The 20,584-nt window shown below is 36.5% G+C and overlaps 4 protein-coding genes across 4 annotated transcripts; 3 read left to right on the forward strand and 1 right to left on the reverse strand.

Annotated features, from left to right (window-relative positions):
• Positions 1 to 684: 684 nt before the first annotated feature.
• On the forward strand, positions 685 to 2,751 carry LOC108199715 (uncharacterized). Its single transcript, XM_017367657.2, has one exon. The coding sequence runs from the start codon at positions 1,076 to 1,078 to the stop codon at positions 2,582 to 2,584; it is 1,509 nt and encodes a 502-aa protein (XP_017223146.1). The 5' UTR covers positions 685 to 1,075; the 3' UTR covers positions 2,585 to 2,751.
• An 8,303-nt stretch (positions 2,752 to 11,054) lies between these two features.
• Positions 11,055 to 13,426, forward strand: LOC108197891 (probable protein phosphatase 2C 65). Its single transcript, XM_017365632.2, has 5 exons — positions 11,055 to 11,456; positions 11,937 to 12,266; positions 12,354 to 12,471; positions 12,557 to 12,780; positions 12,882 to 13,426. The coding sequence occupies exons 1-5, from the start codon at positions 11,241 to 11,243 to the stop codon at positions 13,293 to 13,295; spliced, it is 1,302 nt and encodes a 433-aa protein (XP_017221121.1). The 5' UTR covers positions 11,055 to 11,240; the 3' UTR covers positions 13,296 to 13,426.
• A 757-nt stretch (positions 13,427 to 14,183) lies between these two features.
• Positions 14,184 to 16,893, forward strand: LOC108197892 (cation/H(+) antiporter 26). The gene is made up of 4 exons (XM_017365633.2): positions 14,184 to 14,396; positions 14,526 to 15,530; positions 15,612 to 16,089; positions 16,172 to 16,893. The coding sequence occupies exons 1-4, from the start codon at positions 14,184 to 14,186 to the stop codon at positions 16,891 to 16,893; spliced, it is 2,418 nt and encodes an 805-aa protein (XP_017221122.1).
• A 142-nt stretch (positions 16,894 to 17,035) lies between these two features.
• Positions 17,036 to 19,236, reverse strand: LOC108197893 (patellin-6-like). Its single transcript, XM_064082683.1, has 3 exons — positions 18,446 to 19,236; positions 17,934 to 18,075; positions 17,036 to 17,809 (listed from the first exon to the last, which is right to left on the reverse strand). The coding sequence occupies exons 2-3, from the start codon at positions 18,066 to 18,068 to the stop codon at positions 17,591 to 17,593; spliced, it is 354 nt and encodes a 117-aa protein (XP_063938753.1). The 5' UTR covers positions 18,069 to 18,075; positions 18,446 to 19,236; the 3' UTR covers positions 17,036 to 17,590.
• Positions 19,237 to 20,584: the final 1,348 nt, after the last annotated feature.

Consider the following 20,584-nt stretch of genomic DNA (forward strand, 5'->3'; position numbering starts at 1 on the left):
TCGGGTCAACTTAATTAACTTAATTAGACATTAAGAAATTTGAAAAATAAAAAAGGTTTTATTAAATGAAGCACGCCGCATAAGCCCCGATGAATGACTTCGTAGCATCTCATGCAGATCCAGCTTGAGAATTTGTGCTTTGATTCTCAAATTGCTAAAAACCTGATTAAATGTAGGTTACAACTTACGTTAAATGCTTAGAGATCTATCTTAGAAATGTGAGCACAATTAATACTCGTATCAACCTCTACATATGCTCGCATTTAATCCCTTCAACTCGTAGACTAACCTGTTTCTATATTTTTGGCATGTTTATTCAGCTTCATATTCGATGATTATGCAGGGTCAATATTAATTGAAAATATTCATATAGGTACACCTGATTTAATATAACCGGTCAATTCTCGGTTCATTAAATTAAGTCTATATTATTGGCATAATTATACGTCACTTCTAAATTATTGGCATAATTAATGTTCCTTTATACTTCTACGTAGCTAAGTATGGAATGGGGATCTAAATAAAGTGTGGGTTGTAAAACGCGTGGGAACACCTAAATGGCCCAGCCCACACCAGCCAGCACCAATCAAGGTTTGCGTATTAGTCCGCGTGGACCACTTTCTATTACCGCCTCACCCGGTTTCCTTTACTTCCTCTTTCTTTTCTTTACATAGCCTACCCATACCACATCATCCACTTCACCTTCCTTCTTTCTCATCTCTCTCCCTCAAAATCTCTCTCTCTCTCTCTGAATCTCTCTCGTTGCACAGACAGCAAACAAAACAAAGCTTGAAGATGAGAAACGTGAACAACCCATAAGCTAGCGAAATATGTCTCCTCATAGTACCCCTCTATACCCCCACTATTCTCAATTCTTCTCCACCACTCTCCCCACCTCCTCCCTCATCGGCGCTAACCACACCTCCGCTCGCTTCTGCTCCCGTTAGTCTCTCTCCATCTCTCTCCCAAATCTCTCCCACTCTCTCCCAAATCTCTCTCTCTCTCTCTCATACATACAAAACACACACACTAACTATACATACATACATACATATTTAGATTAGATTTAGACAAAATGGACCATCATCACAAACCGAGCCACCTCCGGAACATCCTAGGCAAGCTCCTGTTATTCAGCCTCGTATTCATCGTACTCCGCTTCGCCTACGTCGTCACAATCCACGGCGAAACCTGCGACTCAACGGACTTCTGTTTCTTCTCCTCCCCGGACTCTAACAACCCCAACGACCTCATAACCACCACCAAGGTGGGCCCCACATCCACCTCATCATCAATAATCATCAATCCCACGAGCATCAAATCCTCACCGTCCAAACCCTCCCATCAAAATCCCACCGTCCAATTCCACTCCTCCATCTTCCAGGACCTCATCGTCAACGGTCATCTCTCTCCCTCCTCCAAATCTCTCTGCATCCACTCTCCCTCTCTCTCCGGCGCTGACGTCATCGTCGCGTTGAAACAGATCGGCGTCTCCGACGTTTCCGGGATCCCCAAGAAACCCAACAAGCCGCTGGTGATCTCGTTCAAGGACAACACGTTTGATTTCATATTCGTCGGCGCCGATGTTCTTGATTTTCCGGCGAATCTTGCCGTCGAGGTGGCGAGGACGCTTAAGCCCGAAGGGCATTTTGTGGTCCACACGTTTTCGAAAGATGAGTATAGTTTCAATTCTTTTATTGGTTTATTTAATTGCTGTAAATTTATACAATCTCGAGAAATCGAGGTTCTTGATTCGCGGAAAATTGTTCGCGAAATCGTCATGAAAAAGGAAATTGAATATATTCGCCAACGGGTCGAATATGATGATAATAAGGAATGTTTAGTTCCAGGGTATAAGCAAGAATTGATTAAGAAAGCAGAGGGTTTGATTTTAGAGGAGCCATTGAAGCCTTGGATTACATTGAAGAGAAATCTTGAGAACATCAAGTATTTGTCTTCGATGGTTGATATTAATTTTAAATATCGGTATGTTTATGTCGATGTGGGGGCTCGGAGTTATGGATCCAGTGTTGTTAGTTGGTTTAAGAAGCAGTATCCGAAACAGAATAAGACTTTTGACATTTATGCAATTGAGGCTGACAAGACTTTTCATGATCAGTATACGAATAAGAAAGGGGTTACATTGTTGCCTTATGCGGCTTGGGTGAGAAATGAGAGCTTGTTCTTTGAAATTAATGAGGACCCGGGTGGTCAGAAAGACGTGGTGAAAGGGAGAGGTATGGGACGGATTAAGCCTATTCAGAGCTCGGGTAATGATGTTTCGGATGTTGATAAGATTCAAGGCTTTGATTTTGCGGATTGGCTGAAGAGTACGGTGACTGAGAAGGATTTTGTTGTGATGAAGATGGATGTGGAAGGGACTGAATTTGATTTGATCCCTAGGTTGTTTGAGACAGGAGCCATTTGTTTGATAGACGAGATCTTTCTCGAGTGCCATTACAATAGGTGGCAAAAATGCTGTCCTGGCGAGAGGTCTCCCAAGTATGAGAAAACATACGAGCAGTGCTTAGACTTGTTCACCTCTCTCAGACAAAGAGGAGTTCTTGTTCATCAATGGTGGTAAATGGTAACACGTACATTTCTTTTCTGTATGTCTCTTTGAACTTACCAAATGAAAATGTAATTGATTTAAATTTACTCGTCTGATCATTATCCCCCTTGTAATACGGTTAGCTCTATACTCTTAAGTTGTCCCTCGAATCAATCAATCAAAGGAGACATTCATTATCATTCCTGCTTAGATATCAGCTATATACAAATGTTTGCCCTTTTAGATGGCGAGTTAAGTTCGTATATTTTTCGAATGTTTCATCCCTTCAGAATGAATCTTATAGTGTTCTTGTTTATATTCCGAAAACAATCTTTTTTTTTTTGTTGATGTCATTCCGTGCATGTGCCCATAGCCTATGGGCACACACTGGACAAACTCTCTTTATAATGTTGCATGGAGTTGACAATCAAGGAAGCTTCTCTGGCATAAGGCAAGAGGAACATATCCATGTTTTTACATTGCCAAGTTTAGCTGGATCCTCTGGCCTAATGGCAGATGATTCTATGGAATAGTGACAGCATCTTAATGATAGATAAGGCAGAATTGGTGGGAAGCACATGGAATATTATAAAGTAGGTGATTGCAATTTGTGAATATAAATGATGTGAAGTTGTCTCCACCTCACATTCTTGATAGTACAGACTACAGAACAAGCAAGCAGTCATCTGCAAGAAGAGAACACATGGGCCTTGTTTTTTACTCTGTTTATAGCTGTTGGGAAAGTCTCTACCCATTTTTGCACAAGATCTCCCACTCCTGACAAAGCTGCCTGCATCTTACCGTATCTTCTTAATCATTGGCAGAGAATTCTTCTAGTAGCATGTAGCAGTAAATTCTAACTTTGTCTTCTTTCTTTAGATATGCAGCTTAATGTAAATAGTAGAATTCTAACTTTATTTGCTTAATAGAGTAGGTATTAGTATCAGGGTCCAGGTCTGTGCCAGGGACCCCATAACCAACACTCAGTATTCTGGCCGTTGGATGAATATCCAGCGGCCGAGATTATAACCTACGTCCAGCGCTTTTTAACCGCTGGACGAGGTCCTTTTCCGGTTAAAAAATGTTGGATGTATTATACTTTTGTTTTAATCCTGACTGTCGGATATTCATCTAACGACCAAGAAACTAGAAATTGATTTGTGAATAGATATTCATTTAACGATCAAGAAACTGATTTGTAAAACAGCCAAGAAACTGATTTGTTAACAGATACCTGATATACGTATGTTGAATGTCAGGGACCTGGATCCTAGTATTAAAGGTCCAGGACCCGGACCCTTAGTATTAAGGTTATCAAAATTTTCTTATAATCCACTGTGTTCTCCATTTTAGCTTATTATTGAAGTAGGAAAAGTGTATAGCTTCAAAGTGCCGTTGGAAAAGTGTATAGCTTCAAAGTACCAACGCCTAACGGCTTTTTAATGTCCCACCTGTTTGTTTTCTTTCAGGTTGTAGCTCTTACATGAATGGGGTAATGAAAGGGGATTAGTACTGTAAATGATTTGATTTCTCCGTCGCAGGATTTGACCCAACCTATTAATTTTATGATTAAAAGTACAGTAACTGAATATGCATAATATTTGTCTTTTATAAAGATAATTGGTGATCTGAGTTGCAAGTAAATTGCAAGCAATGTTGTCGGTGAAAGAATAAAACGGTAGTCGGTAGGAAAAAGGAACAAATGGGTCCTTTGGAAAAAGAAAAAGAGATAAATATGCGAACAAAATGATGACCAATAAAATGGCCAAATTTAACGGCAGTTTTTGGGCAAAGGTTATCTACTTGTCTCCTCTCTTTGTAAGAGGAAGTTGTGATGAGTTTCCTGTTTTCAGTAATAAAATATTAGAAGAAAAGTAATTTTGTTGTAAATCATGTAATATATACTATTAAACTATACGAAAATAGAAAAGAAATTATCCTGAAAAGTATAAAGAGAATAGAAGATGCACAGAGAAGGTAGTTTGTATTTCAGTATATTTCAGAATAGAATCTATTTCAACTGAACCAGCTATTTATAGAGGTTGGTTGATGAATCTTCCTAACTAAGATTTACAATACTTCTAGGTTAAGTATTATTATTCTTCTCGAGTAAGTATCGTAAGTCTTCCTCGATAAGTTATGCGAGTCTTCGCTAGTAAGTTTCGCCAGACTTCCTTGATAAGTTTTGTGAGTCTTCCTTAGTAAGTTTCGCCAGACTTACTTGATAAGTTTTGCGAGTCTTCTTGACTAAGCTTTTGACAATCATTTAATATATTATTTTATAACACTCCCCCTTGATTGTCAAATGCGAGTTATCATAGAGATTAACTGCCTCGTTAAAACCTTGCAAGGAAAAACCCAGTGGGATAAAAAACCTTGTCGAAGGTAAAAGAGTACAGTCTCCCCCTGAATTAAATTACTCACATTTCGACATCTTGATCTAGTAGACTTTTTAATCTCCGTATACCCATATTACTTCGTAACTTCTCAAATGTTGATGTCGGTAATGACTTTGCAGGTTTATCCACCAGGTTATTGGATGAACGAACTTGTTGTACATCAATATCCCCATTTTCTTGAAACTCCTGAGTATAGAAGAATTCTAACAATATGTGTTTTGTTCGATCTCCTTAGACATGTCTTTCCTTGAGTTGTCTTAACCAAATACATCATTTGCTTGCTTCATGAATTTCTAGTAACTTTGTTTGTGATCGCCCAAAGTGAAGATCTGACATGTATCCAGCATCTTTTAGTTGGGCCAGAATTGAATCTCACCAACAGGTTCACAACAAATGCAATATAAGGGCTCCAATTGCACGAAGGTAGGAAACTTCAGGTCCGTGTGCTTATTCATCCTATTTTTAGGATGGAAGGGATCCTTTTCAACCTCGAGTGATTGACAAACCATTGGCGTGTTTAGTGGATGAGCTTTGTCCACGTAGAACCGATCAAGGATCTTTTCAGTGTAGTTTGATTGATAAACAAATATGCCTGAAGATAAGTTTTCCACCTGTATACCTAAACAAAATCTTGTCTTTCGAAAATTTTTCATTTCAAAACTCATTTTTCAAATGGTTAATAGCATTAGTAATATCTTCAAAAGTACCAACAATATTCAAATCATCCACATATACAACAATAATAACAAAAACAGTTGGTGAATGTTGAATAAAAATGCAAGAATATACCTGGTTATTAACATATCCATCATTCAATAATTACTTACCAAGCATGTTGTACCACATACGACCAAATTGTTTCAAACCATATAATGATCGATGGGATATAACATAATATAAATGTCGAGGCTTAGTGTCCTCTATCTCTAATCCTTCAGGGATTTTCATAAAAATATCACTATCAAGTGATCCATAAAAGTATGCTATCACAACGTCCATCAGACGTGTTTCCAAAGCCATACTCATTAGAAAATGAAAAGTAACTCCATCCATTACAGGAGAGTATATTTCCTGGTGATTAAAGTTATACCCATTAAGAAAAAAAAAGTAACTCTACCCCTTATAGGAGAGTATGTTTCCTGATAATCAAATCCAGGTCTCTGAGAGAATCCTTGAGCTATCAGCCAAGCTTTATATCTCACAATTTCATTTCTCTCATTTCATTTCCATACAAATACTCATCTATTCCCAACAGGGACTCCCCCAGCTGGTGTTTAAACTATAGGTCCATATACATTTCCCTTGCGCAAGGATTGCAATTTTTCATTTTGGCCAATCATATCATTATCGACACTCTTCCACACTTTGTGGTTCAGGATCGGAGTTCATAATAATATCGCATACATATCGCAATCTCAATACTACCACGATCCAATCATCTCATTGTCGACACTTCTCCACACTTTGTGATTTAGGATCGGAGTTTCTAACAATATCACATACATATCTCAATACTCCCACGATCCAATAATTTTCAATTATATACATAACTCATTGAGATCTCATAATTCTCAGGTATCTTTGCTTCTATGGAAGCATTTGCCACTTCTTGGGCATCTGCCACTAATGGGGCATGTGTCACTTCTGGGGCATTTCCTCTTCAGGAGGATTTGTTACAGCCACTTTAGGGGTTTGAACCTCTTCATGAGGCAATACCACTTCTGGGGTATGTATTTGTCACTTCTGGGATAATATCATATTTCAAAGAAAATCCCGTTTTAAAGGATTTTGTTTCAGCCGCTTCAGGGGCTCAAACCTCTTCAGGAGGTAATACCACTTCCGGGGTATTTTATGGAATGGTTGCCATTTCTTGGCAAATCTAATTAATTTCCGTTTCATAATACAATAACCTCTATAAGGGGTAATACCGCTTTTATGGTATATATCAAAAAGCTTGGCACTTCTGGGGCAAGTACAATCAATTTGTAATTTCACAGTACAATGTCATATGTACGAATAGATTTCACAGTACAATTCTTCAAGAATTGCTTTATAAATCAGGATTTCAATCCTTACCAGAGCATTAATAGCATGTATGTGTGAGAATATGTCTAAAAGCTCTAAAAGAATCCGGCATTTGATTATCAATATTTTGCATATGAATACCTCTTTGAAGTTATGACCCATATTATTAGTACGTAGATTAATATAATCAAAATCGATGCATTCGAAGATATCACATAATTTATGCAAAATATTTTCTCCCCTGATTTAGGGAATATAGATTCACCAAAATGACAATCAGCATACCGAGCAGAAAAAAAATCCAATTAATGGTTCTAGATACTTTATATTAAACGGAGAATCAAAACCAACATACATACTAATTGTGCCCTCAGTGTAGTTCTTTGTGACAATGCAATAAGGGCACATTCTTCAATTATCAAAAGTCCTCCACTAATATCTCTAAAATCCTTTTAATGACCAGTTAACCAAAAGATTGTCTATGACAATCATATGATTCGATTTTATTTTATTAATGAAGTACTATTTGACAAGATACTAAATAATTGTAGGTCACATAACTCTTTACTCTATTGATTATTTAGGCAAGTAATTTGGTAAAGGCATATAAGGGACCATCGAGTTGACGCATCAATTAAAACCATAAAGTACCTAAATGTGCTAAAAGATGGATGAATAGGACCACAAATGTCACCTTGAATTCTTTCTAAGGATTTCAGGGATTCAGTTTGAAGCTTAAATGGGGATGGTCAGACAATCAATTTTCTTAAGAAACATACTGAACAAGAAAGTTCATCTTGGGGTATTACCTTTTGAGTTTTAAAAGATGTCCTGTAGAATCTTCAATAATACGACGCATCATAGATATTCCTAGATGACCAAGCCTTTCATGCCAAGGAAAAAGTAGTTTTAGGTTTGTTACTTTGGGAATGTTGACACTGAGATTCAATAACACTTATTCTTGTAACATATAATCCTGAAGAAATTGAGTGAAATTTTTATTGGACCTTTTTATTGTCAATTGTGTCTGAGGTTATGAGAAGATATTCTTTTTCATTCTCATTAGTAATTTCAATGTGAAAGCCTTTTACAAACGAGTATCTTTAAACCTTAGTAGGTTTCTAGTTGTCTTTCTAGAGTATAGAGCATCTTATGTGCGTCTTATTTGTCAGAATAAAACTAGCTTCCAATAAACCTCTACTATATATGATGTACCCGATACCGTCCAGACATGTAAGTTGGTTTTATTAGTCAACTGTGAAAGTATTTCTAACTTTGTAAAATAGTGTGTGTGCTTGTGCAATCATTAATGCATATATCTTCCATCTCCATACATATATAAATGAAAAACATCTTTTAAAAACACACAGAGTATATTAAACAACAACATGAAAAAAGCTAATAAAGAAAATAAGTAAAACAGAAAGGAAATAAGTAAAGCAAGACAATACATATGAAGTCTAGCAACCATAATAAAGGTTAGCACCAGTATCTATTTCATTTGAGACCTTATTGATTGGTTCATCAACTAGATTATAATTAGCAAAGTTTGTTTCTACTCTCTTTCATTATTCCTTTTGAATAACCCATAGAGATCAACAAGATGTTTAGGTGTGCGATAGGTACATTGCCAATGTCCCTCAGATTGCACCAATGACATATGCCTCGGTTCTCTCCTTCTTGGGGTGCCTTTCTTTTGGCACTTCACGTTGCCATTTCTAGTGGCCTGAGTTGTAACCATCACGTTACCACTTCAGGTGGCCCGAATGATAATGATTTCGAAACCGACTACAGAAATTTTCACGTCCACGGTTCCTTCCATAACCTCGTCCTCCTCTACGCCCTTTCCCACGCTCATTCTTCAGGAATGACGTGTTATGTACTTCAGGTAACCGGGCAGAGCCTATGGGACGTATCTGATGGTTTTTCAATAGCAACTCATTATTCTTTTCAGCCACAAGAAGGAGAGATACCATCGCGCCATATTTTTTTGAAAACTCCGCTCTCTATATCGTTGTGCCAGAATCATAATATTTGGGTGAAAAGTCGATATGGTCTTTTCAATTATTTCAGCATCAATAATATTTTCACCATACAAAATCAATTTTGAGCTTATCTTGAAAAGAGCATAATTATATTTAGCTACATATTTGAAATCTTGTAACCTCAAATCAACCAGTCCAGACGGGCAGATGGTAAATGAATAGGTTTCTGGTGATCAAATCTATCCTTGAGATTATTCCAAAGGGTGAAGGGATTTCTGATAATGAGATATTCAGATTTTAGGTCTTTATGGATGTGATGTCTAAGAAAGATAATTGGTTTGACATTTTGTGAAACAGCGGGGATTATTTTCTTAATCAATAGTGTATTTTAGGCTGTTAGCACTAAGGTGTAATATCACATCAAGGAACCAAGACAGATAATTATTCCCAGAAATATCCAAGACAACAAACTCTAATTTTACAAGGTTCGTCATTCTGAATGTAAAATAAATATATAAAACACAACCTATCAATATTTCAAGTTAATAAACAAACAATTTAATATCTATACAGTATGATACAACTAAAAAGTTTTAACGACATTGCCGCCATTAACAAATCAAGCAATAGTAAATTCATAAGCAATAACGATAGTAATAATTGTAAAATGAGTAGAGATAGATCGTACCTTATTTCCGTGAAAGTCGCAATTTTTAGAGTTGGTTATATTATACCTGTTTATGATGTACCTTGTTTGACTTATCTCAGTTCGGCAGAGTCTCGTGCTGATAACGTGTTGTAAATCTTGTAATATATACTATTAAACTATACGAAAATAGAAACGAAACTATCCTGGAAAGTATAAAGAGAATAGAAGATGCAGATAGAAAGTAGTTTGTATTTCAGTATGTTTCAGAATAGAATTCATTTCAACTGAACCAGCTATTTATAGAGGTTGGTTGATGAATCTTCCTAACTAAGATTTACAATACTTCTAGGTTAAGTATTACTATTCTTCTCGAGTAAGTATCGTAAGTCTTCCTCGATAAGCTATGCGAGTCTTCGTTAGTAAGTTTCGCCAGAATTCCTTGATAAGCTTTGCGAGTCTTCCTTAGTAAGTTTCGCCAGACTTACTTGATAAGTTTTGCGAGTCTTCTAGAATAAGCTTTTGACAATCATTTAATATATTATTTTATAACAAATAGTTTTTAAAATTTGTTCTTTTGCATATTTGATTGGAGATGTATATTTAACTAGTCCTTGCCCATACAGTATCTAGTAATTAAATTTATAAATAGATTAATTTTGTTTTTGAAGAATTTGAATACGACCAGTTTAATATTATAAAATTTAAAATTAAATGATTACTGATAATATATTTTTTAAAATATTATTTCAAATATGATTGATTGAAATAACTATTTTCACAATGGGTAACGGATGAAAACATGAAAACGAACAAAATAAATTCAAACATCAGATATTTTAAAAAACGGATTAAAATAAAAAAATATATCGGATTTCATGGTCATTCGAGGACCTTGAGGTGGGAGCATTGAGGAGCTTGGCTTGAACCTTGTGATGACTACGTTACTTTGCCTTATACCATTTTTAAGCTTGCTCGAAAAATGTTAAGGTCACTGAAATTTTTTAAAACTAAACGGAATGAAAAAGAAAATGCGAGTGAGAGTGAGAGAGGTTGAGATAATGAGAATGAGATTGTGAGAGAGACAGAAGGAGAGGGGATATGAATGGTGGGGCGAGTGGCGTGCCGAGTTATGGTTCAAGATAGCTCAACTCATAACTGTTTTCGATAAATTAATGACTTGTGTCGAGTTCTGCATAACCTGCTACGAATCGATTTTAAGCTTTTTTTTTCCAACGAGTCGAGGCGAGTTGGGCTGAGTCGACCCGCTCGTTTGGCCACCTCTACAGACAAGTAAACAAATCCATATAAAGGGGATTAAAATGGGAAGGGACTGAATAAAGGGTAAATCTTTGTTTAAAGTAAAGCTAATTTTATATTAAAAAAAATAAAAAGATGCTCTGTAATCTTTGTAATTTTTCAGTCATATTTTTTGAAAAGGCACCATTTTACATGCCAGGTTCATTTTCTTCATTTTCTATTAGCATTAAGAAATATCGATCTTATTCACCCAGACCAAATCAATTGTTTTTTTGGGGGCAAATCAATATTATACTGACAACTTTTATGGGGTTTGGATCTGCATTTGACAGTTTTCCCAGCTTTATCAACAATTAGAAGGGTTGTGAAAAAAAATGGGTGCATGCTGCACAGCTCAAATTAAAAGAGAAAGAAATGATGGATTACCGGCTAGGATGCATGAAGGAGGGAAAGAAAATGGCAGTGAAGATATTGTAACTCAGGGTGATTTTGGTGCATTGGTGAGACTGCAAGGATCCTCTACTTTTGTTTCCATGTTTTCTCAACAAGGCCGAAAGGGTGTTAATCAAGATGCCATGACAGTTTGGGAGGTATTTCAGAATTTTCTTGCAGTATATGATATGCATGATTTTGGTTAGTAGGTTTATGCATATTTTTGGTTTTGTTCTTGTTAATGTATCAAATTTTTTTCGATTTCGTTGTGTGGAAACAAAATTTTAAAACATTAGGGATTCCCTGGAATAGAAGTTTGGTTATGGTTATACTTCTGCTATTGATGAACCTAAAGCTTGAAATTTTGTTTTGGTTTCATTCGGTTCTAATCACCTCAACAACCTGTTTGTTTTTTTGTCATGTTATGTTAGCTCTGTGTTTTCAAAATTGCCTACAACAAGTCCCCTGATACTTCATTTTTCATTTATAAATGTCCATGAATCTTTTTACAAAGTTGCCTTCTGATTTTGTTGCACTATTGAACTACTTTCAGAAGTTTTTTCTCGTCCAAATTGTACATTTTCGTTAAAATCGAGATATATGGAGCACGATAGTAGCTGATTCTTATATTATTCCAGAACTATATCGGTGAGCAAGATGCAATGTTCTGTGGCGTGTTTGATGGACATGGTCCTTCAGGTCACAAGGTGTCGCAGTATGTGCGCAATGTATTTCCATCAAAACTTGCCGAATCATTTAAGCATCCACGATTTAATGCAAGCTGCATTGATGAAGACCTGAAGTCTGAGAATGTTGATGATCCTGTTGACGAAAACCATGGTCCACTATATTCTTTGGTGAAGGCAAGTTTAGTAGAGTCCTTCAAAGTTATGGATGAGGCTCTTGAAACTAATGGTAAAATCGAGAGTTATTGCAGTGGCACGACAGCGGTGACAGTGCTAAAAAAGGTATATCTTTTGTTCTTGTTGTGAATATGTATTGCAGATATTGATACTTTATCTTTAGTTTACACCTTTTGTTCTCCAAATCCTCAGAACTTTCATTTGGTAATTGCAAACTTGGGGGACTCTCGTGCAATTCTATGCACAAAAGGTGATAAAGACCAACTTCTTGCCGTCCAACTCACAGTAGACTTGAAACCGGAACTGCCATGTAAGGTGTTCACCCTCGACATTACATATGTAGAAAGATTATGCAAGTAAATAAGATTATATAAACCATGTTATGATGTGTCTAGGTGAATGCGAGAGAATTTGGAGTTGTAAAGGAAGAGTTATGGCCTTAGAGGAAGAGCCAACTGTTTATAGAATATGGATGCCTGATCAAGAATCTCCTGGTCTTGCTATGTCAAGAGCTTTCGGAGATTTTTGCCTGAAAGATTATGGGCTTATATCAGTTCCAGAAGTTTTTTATAGAAAGCTAACAGAGAGAGATGAATTCGTGGTGCTAGCATCAGACGGGGTAAGCGTAATCATGTAAAAAATTGGCATAACCTAAGGAAGTAAAAGGATGCTACATGATAGTCTTGTCTAGAAGTACTTCTAATTCATTATTTTCTTCAGATATGGGATGTTTTATCAAATGAAGAGGTGGTGCATATTGTTTATTCAGCACAGAAGCGATCCTCAGCAGCAAAACTGCTGGTAAACAGAGCCCATCGAGCATGGAAATGCAAATACCCGTGTGCCAAAATTGATGATTGCACAGCAGTTTGCTTGTTCTTTAAAAAGCCATCATCAATAATCAAATCCAAGTCTGATACATCCCAAATACAAAAGTCGAGTGTGGAACCTCATTTTCAACAGGGTAACTTAACCACTGAAGACGGTCTTGAAAGTATCATAGATTCTGACATTGCAACTGATCAGACTGCTCAAGGAAGCTCTACAAAAAAAAATATTTCTACATATTCTCAGCGGACTGGCCTTATGGTGAGCAAGCGTAGACCGACTCGAAACATTGGTCTTAGACATTGATAATATATATAGAAAGCTTGTAGCTTTGGAAGAAAAGAATATGTTTCTAAGATGAAGAATTTCAGTTACTGAGGGAGCCATGTCTTTTTGCTGCCAAAGGGTTAACCTAAAATATCAAACATTTTTATTGATTTCACCCTTTAATCCTTCTTTGTAAAATTTTATAACCTCAATCTTGGTCATTTGATAAGACTACACATGAAAACTTTACTATTGTAGGGTTGCCAAGATCAATTTTAGCATCCACTTCGAGCAAGTTTTTGTATATGTTCATCATAACTTCTTTTTTATGATATATTTTTTGCAGTCAAAGTTTAATAAAAATGAAACGAAATCTGAGTAGCAAAGATGTGATGCTAACACTTTTTGGATGATAAAACAATCCTTTGATCTGAGAATTATAACATTCGATGCATAACTTTTAATTTCTTTTTTTTATAACTTCGAAGCTTCATAATTTTATAACCAATTTTGTTATAAAAGACTTTAGAGAAATCATTAGAATGAAAAAAAATTCACTCAATACATAATTAAATATGTGTTAAATACCTCTAGCCAGCTTCCATGAGGAATATAACGATCTTACTTAAAAGTGGTCAAAACACCTAAAAACGTGTGATGCATCAAATATTTAGTCAACTGAAAGTCTCTGTGATAATAATACTACTGCACTTGTCATTAGCTTGCCTATGAATATGTGTGGATAAGAGTTATTAACGGCTTGTAATTTTCATGTCAACATCAACCAACCATAAGTATATAACTTACAAACCTACAATCACACATTGTAGCTAAAACTCTGCAAATGCTAAATTTACAACACTTGTTCTCTAGTTTACCCCTTGTACCATTCATGTAGTTGAGTTTTCCTCTTGGAATAACAAAAAAATGTCGAATTCAAGCGAAGGCCCTCATGGACCTATATATTGTGAGAAATTTCAATTGCAGGTGATCTCTACTGGCATTTTCGCGGGTAGTAATCCAACTCATTCCACTTTACCCCTTCTGTTGCTGCAACTTGGTTTAGTCTCTCTATTAGGAGGAGTCCTGCAATTTGTATTTAGGCCTCTCGGTGTGCCTAAACATGTCCTTGATATTCTTGTAAGTTTTTTTGGTCTTTACTCCAGCCTGCATGAATTCGCTTAGTATTTTGAAGTATATGGTCTGTGTAAAATCTTTTCAATAGTTCATTGTGCAATATTCACTAATATATGAAGTTATATGAATCAGAGTGGGATACTACTAGGTCCATCTGGTATTGCACGAAATAAAAGTATCTTCGAGACCTTATTCGCTCCCAAAGGTGCAATGGTGCTCGACGTCTATGAGATGGTGAGCACGATACTTTTTAGTTTCTTCATAGGCCTTAGAACTGATGTGAAAATCATAAAAAGAGCAGGAGGATTAGCACTTACCATGGGGATACTATGTAGCATTCTTCCGCAGATAATCAATGCAATCGTGCTTCGAGTTTTAACCAAAGATATGTCAGATGACTCTGCTCTTAGCCATGCATTGACCTCTTGTGCTGGCCTCGAGGGGCTGATTAACTTTCATGTTGTGTATACCACTCTTGTAGACCAGAAGTTTCTTAACACTGAGGTGGGCCGTGTAGCCCTTTCGTCTTCGATGATCTCGGGCTTTTGTAGTTGGATCATGATTATGGTTCGGAAGCTTTATGATGATTCTGTTCGTGGTCGTATAGCTCAGTCAATGTTATCACCATTTTTCAGAGCTTTTATGATAGTCATTACTGTGTATGTGCTCCGCCCTATTATGTTTTGGATGATAAGTAGAACACCAGAAGGCAAAACCTTGAAACAATCCTATGTTTGTTCGATGACACTCTTTTGTTTTGGCTTAGCCTTTTACTCCGAAATCACTGGAATGCACCATGTATTTTCATCAATTCTACTTGGTCTGGCTGTCCCAGATGATTCTCCACTACAATCAGGGCTTGTGCACAAGCTCGAGGGATTTGTTAACGGAGTACTTATGCCCTCGTTTATTATCAATGTTGGTAGAAAAGTCGATATTTATCAACTAAAAGGGAGCTCTGTTGGAAAAGTTGAGGTTTTAGTTGCCACAAGCTTCTTGGGAAAACTTGCATCAAGTTTAATAGCTTCAACATTTTGGAACATGGCTCTAATGGACGCCTTCTTGATCGGTCTCCTCGTGACTTGCCAGGGCATATTTGATATCCAATTTTTCACTATTGCTGAGAAACTAGAAAAGGTAGCTTAGTGTTGCCTAAATAGTTGCTACAGTTATTTGTTTTATGTTTTCTTTAATTTCTTTGTATATTGGTGTGTGCAGAATCTAACTATCGAGTGCTTCACCGTAATGGTGATCATGGCACTAGTTATACCGACTATTGTAACACCTATAGTGGCATACATCTACAATCCTTCGACATTATACAAAACTTCCGCAAAACGTGGTATTCATGCCACAAAATACAATCTGGAGTTCAAGATTCTAGCCTGCATTCATCAAGAAGACACCGTTACAACGCTGATCAACGTCTTGGAAGCTTCCAATCCCACAAGAAAAAGCCCCATTACAGCTTATGTTCTAGACCTCGTCGAGCTTGTTGGCCAAAGCATACCCTTATTCATCAGTCACAAGCTCAAGAGAAGTCCATCTTCAAGATCAAACAGAACTCAGCGCATCATTAAGGCCTTTTATCAGTACGAGTTACAGAACCAAGAATTTGTAACTGTTCATTGCTTCACCTCTGTTGCACCATTCGAGACGATGCACAACGATATTTGTTTGCTGGCACTTGAAAAAGGTAAGAGCCTAAAGCTTCTAGATAAGTCGGCAGAATTACCAAGTCAGTTTATATTAATTTCTGAAGAATTTTATTTCATCAGGTACATCATTGATAATCCTTTCGCAGGGCATGGTTACCAACTCTTCAGTAAAAGAAATGAACAATCATGTCATGGAGAATGCGCCGTGTACAGTCGGAATCCTAGTGGATCGCAAGGCTCTAGGAGAGTCAAATGCTGCAGTCTCCCCATGGCTTTGCTTTCATGCCTGTTTGATCTTTATAGGAGGTTCTGATGATCGTGAAGCACTCACATACTGCAGTCGAATGTGTGAGCATGCCAACATTAGCCTCACTGTCATACACATAACTGAACTTATCCAAAGTCAGTTAGACTTGGATGCCATGGACCGGTTTAGAGATACAAATGTCTATAATAATCGTGTATTCTATAATTCTGTAACCGTGAAAGAAGGAACAGAGACAGTTCGCGCGCTTCAAACATTGAACAATGTCGATTGTGATCTTATTGTTGTTGGCAGAAGGCATGATCCTGAATCAGCTGTAATGTCAGGGCTTGCAGATTGGGGTGAAAAGACACCAGATATGGGGACTATTGGGGATATCGTGGTGTCTCCAGATATAGATAACAAGGCAGCTGTCATGATACTGCAGGCGCACAGTTTAGACCACGAAATCGAAGTAATTCCAACCACACCTCCACTTACCCCAAATAAAAACTTAAAGTGTATTACAACTGTTGATCCTGATAAAGATTTGTGGCAATTGCCTGAACTTCACTCTGATAAAAGGTCCCCTCGATAGTAGTTGCTAAATCTTATTTCTGGTTCAACTTGGAAAGCTAGTCCCCGAAGGCACTTCAAGATGAAGAATCCTTTCCATGGTCTCTTTTGCATACCAGCGCAAGAATGTCCATATCCACACAAAGAGGTCAAGACTTTGTTGGCTCATAATAGAGGGAAAACTATAGAATCAGAGCTTATGTATCCAGTATACCATACATTTATGCAATAAATATGGGATAGCAATAGATGATAGCGGCCAACAAGGCAGACCTGAGAAACCAACAAAATTTTGCCCTTGCTGAACAAAATCTACAAAGCTATCCTCCAAATCTAAATCTACCTTACGCATATTGTAATACAATACAATGTTCCTACTTAGTCACGAGCCTCTAGAACGGCAAGATAAACAAGCACAAGAATAACTTGCTACATCTCAACTTACAAGCACATAGTAAGCCAAGAGAAATAGATAAATCATGTCAAACACACAACCTTCTTCCTTTCTGTGGCATTGTTTATACATCTTACGTGTTATACTAGTAAGTATACACAATCCAGGTGCAGTAGCACTGTAGCAGTATTAGACGATGTGGGTATGTTGTTACATAATATACATTACTCTTTCGGAACAATATCAAATCAAATAAAGGGCAAAAGGATTTTCAACTGAGATTAATGTGTAGTAATAGCTGTATGGACAAGATATCGATATGCAGCTACCTTTCTTTTCCGGCCCTGTTAGAGTTATCAACGGAGAACACCATTTTCCCAGCTTCCTTTGTTGTATATGAGTTGTGAATCGTTTCTTCTGTGACTGCCATTTTCCTCGGTTTCTCAATGGCATTAGTGTTGCCGTCAGCGTGTGGCACAAATTCAGCACTGTACTCCAACTCCCACCCTCCAACCACTATATCCCATGTTATCATAGCACCAGCCTAGAGATACCCGGCAAACAAAATACTATAGTTTAGTAAATAAATATATATCAAGACCTTAACATCAGAACTGCACTAAAAATACAGTAACAACTAACAAGATCAATAACATAATTTACATAACCTCAAGGCCTTCAATCTGTATGTTTACTTTCTCTCCACCGTTAATAGTAAACTCAGAAGCTGGTTTTGGTGGATCACTCTCTGAATCACCCGGACGGCTTAACCTTCCATACTGAACTGAAACCTCTTCCGGCATAATGTACCTAGTATATGAACAGAACTTTATCACCATACGGGAAATATTATAATTTAGAATATACAAAAGTGAAAATTGCTTTACGTAGTAGACATAGAGATTCGAACAACAAAATAGGTACTTTACGCGACCAATAAAAGGTATTTTAATTTGAGAAACCAATTTACTTTTAAAGTGTCTCTGTAATATTCCCCTCTTTACGAACAAGAATTTGCTCTTAGTTTCCTGAGTTAGAAATGGACTGAATACCGAATACAACATACTAAAGTACCATGGCACATTGATGAAAATCTGTACACAAGTAAGCAATTTTTCAAAAAGCAAAACTTATAGAATGACAAATTAAAGACAAAATGAATCGACAAGAACAAGGATACCTTACGAGCAACCATTTCGGGGTAATTATCCTGAAAGAGTGACCGAACGTGGTTAGAGGTTACCCTAAGCTCTCTTTTAGGCATGTCTTTCAGATCAGTAACCTGAATAATCGAATTTATTCAACCAGGCTTGAAATGCAACAACTTAACAACCATTTCAAGAACCTGAACTCTCCATCTCAAGAACTTCTTCAATTTGTCATCATCACCAAATATCTTATCATACATTTCCTTATCTTTAAAAACTCCATATGCATTGTAACAAACTGGATGTCCCTCTTTATCATACCCACTCATATAAGCCACAAGCCCTTCAAGTGCTTTAAATTCTAGATCTTCATCCAAAATACAATCAGACTTAAAATCTTTCCTCCAAGAAAGACATTTCAGCAACACTTGCAGAGAGTCTTGAATTCGAAAATCTCTAGCCCTCAGATATTTTAACAAAATCACATCAGCCTTTTCTTCTCCACCTAAAAGCTGAACACCCCACATTGAATCAGAGCCATTAGGAGTTGCTTTGAGCTTTTCTTTGAGTTCTTGAAGTGATTTTCTTTCAGATGATTTGAGGTGAGTTAGATAGTATGTGTCTTCTTTGAAATGTGTTCTAATTTTAGTAGTCTCTATAAATGATCAAAGTTTTCTTGAAAAGATTGGATTTTGATATGGGGTTTGGTGTATTAGTGAAAACTTAAAGAAATTTGATGAAACAAATGTAAAGCTCTGATATTTATAAAGATTTAGTGGTGAAAATAAGGTATATATAGTGTGAATAGAGTAAAGTTTCCAACTTTGAGTAAGTGAGGTTGCCAAAAAGTGTGCATGCAAAGTCACAAAATGGTAATAAATGACAGAATGTGTGTTGTGATGATGCATAAGCGTGATTATTGCAGAAAAAAGGGGAGGAATAGCAATGGAAAAACACAGGAAATAATTATTTAAAATTAGAAAAGAAATGGAGGGAATATTGGGATTTGTTATTTGTACCCAAGCTGTTTTGGCTAGTGACAAAATCTTCAAACCAATCTGTTATTTTGAACTTTAATGTAAAACATCTTTAAGGTAAAAAGGGAATGTCATACATGCATTACTGAATTCATCATATAAATTTATTTATTTATTAGACGTATAGTTGTGTGAATGAATCGACATGACGATAAACGGAGTCAAAACTATTGGTAAGTTATTCGAGTGTGACCTGACAAAATTAAGGTAAGTTCGTACTTGATCGTTTTAAACCTTATTTGAACTAGAGTTTGAAATTGAGCTATTTGCCCAAAAAAATATAAATTTGCAAAATTAATGTTGTTTTAAATTATATATACATTTTTGACAACAGTACCAGGAGTGCCTTATTTTTTTGGGTGTCTAAAATTTTTTTTTGCACCATCAACTTTAAGTTGTCTACGCACTTCTGATAAAAACTGCCAATAAGTCTTGAAGTGTGGCCATATAGTTGTTAAAGTTGACATTAGGGGCATGAATCAAAAACTAATGCCTGCGCTTAGATATATCACAGTTTACTTCTACTCCTATATAATTTCATTTTAATTTCTAGAAAGAAGTTCATATTGAACGTTCTTTTTAAACGCTGGTAGAAGACAACGTGATCATGTTAATAATCCGGCCACAAGTGACACAGATATATAGTTCTTAAAGTTCATTCAGGTTTCATCTTTTTCCGGGGTTCTGACTTTGGGTTCTAGACTTCACAATATATTTACAGATGATCTCCTGTATTGAACTCCTAGAAAGATGATTCCTTTTAAGTGTGATCAGCTTTATAACTATACACTATCTGCTACATTTAGCTTCTATTCAGTCATCACCAGAAACATGACATGCCTGTGCTTCTATTGCATTTTAAATGTTCTAAACTATGCTAGAAGTTTCTTATGTGCATCTTATATGTTGTAAAATTGACACGTTTCTCACCTGATCACTTTTAGTGTGAAGGCGCAACATGTCTTAGCACTTATCTACTGTCTTCTTGGTTCTTGAATGGTCCCTTAAAAGTGTAAAACTGGAACTAGCTAGCTTCCTATATTTTCGTAGTTATTTTATAAGTTTTTGGTGCAATAACCAGGCATAAGGATCTTCAGCACCCGACAGAACACAATGTCCAGCTTATGGGTCTGA

The sequence above is a fragment of the Daucus carota genome, chromosome 8, assembly GCF_001625215.2.
Source record: "Daucus carota subsp. sativus chromosome 8, DH1 v3.0, whole genome shotgun sequence".
Classification (NCBI taxonomy): Eukaryota; Viridiplantae; Streptophyta; class Magnoliopsida; order Apiales; family Apiaceae; genus Daucus; species Daucus carota.

Coding starts and splice junctions, on each gene's coding strand:
- LOC108199715 (XM_017367657.2), top strand. CDS start 1,076: ATGGACCATCATCACAAACCGAGCCACCTCCGGAACATCCTAGGCAAG.
- LOC108197893 (XM_064082683.1), bottom strand. CDS start 18,068: ATGCCGGAAGAGGTTTCAGTTCAGTATGGAAGGTTAAGCCGTCCGGGT. Junction 17,810..17,933: donor TACAGATTGAAGGCCTTGAG/GTTATGTAAATT, acceptor GGGTATCTCTAG/GCTGGTGCTATGATAACATG.
- LOC108197891 (XM_017365632.2), top strand. CDS start 11,241: ATGGGTGCATGCTGCACAGCTCAAATTAAAAGAGAAAGAAATGATGGA. Junction 12,267..12,353: donor CGGTGACAGTGCTAAAAAAG/GTATATCTTTTG, acceptor CCAAATCCTCAG/AACTTTCATTTGGTAATTGC. Junction 12,472..12,556: donor CTTGAAACCGGAACTGCCAT/GTAAGGTGTTCA, acceptor TGATGTGTCTAG/GTGAATGCGAGAGAATTTGG.
- LOC108197892 (XM_017365633.2), top strand. CDS start 14,184: ATGTCGAATTCAAGCGAAGGCCCTCATGGACCTATATATTGTGAGAAA. Junction 14,397..14,525: donor AACATGTCCTTGATATTCTT/GTAAGTTTTTTT, acceptor TATATGAATCAG/AGTGGGATACTACTAGGTCC. Junction 16,090..16,171: donor TTTGCTGGCACTTGAAAAAG/GTAAGAGCCTAA, acceptor TTATTTCATCAG/GTACATCATTGATAATCCTT.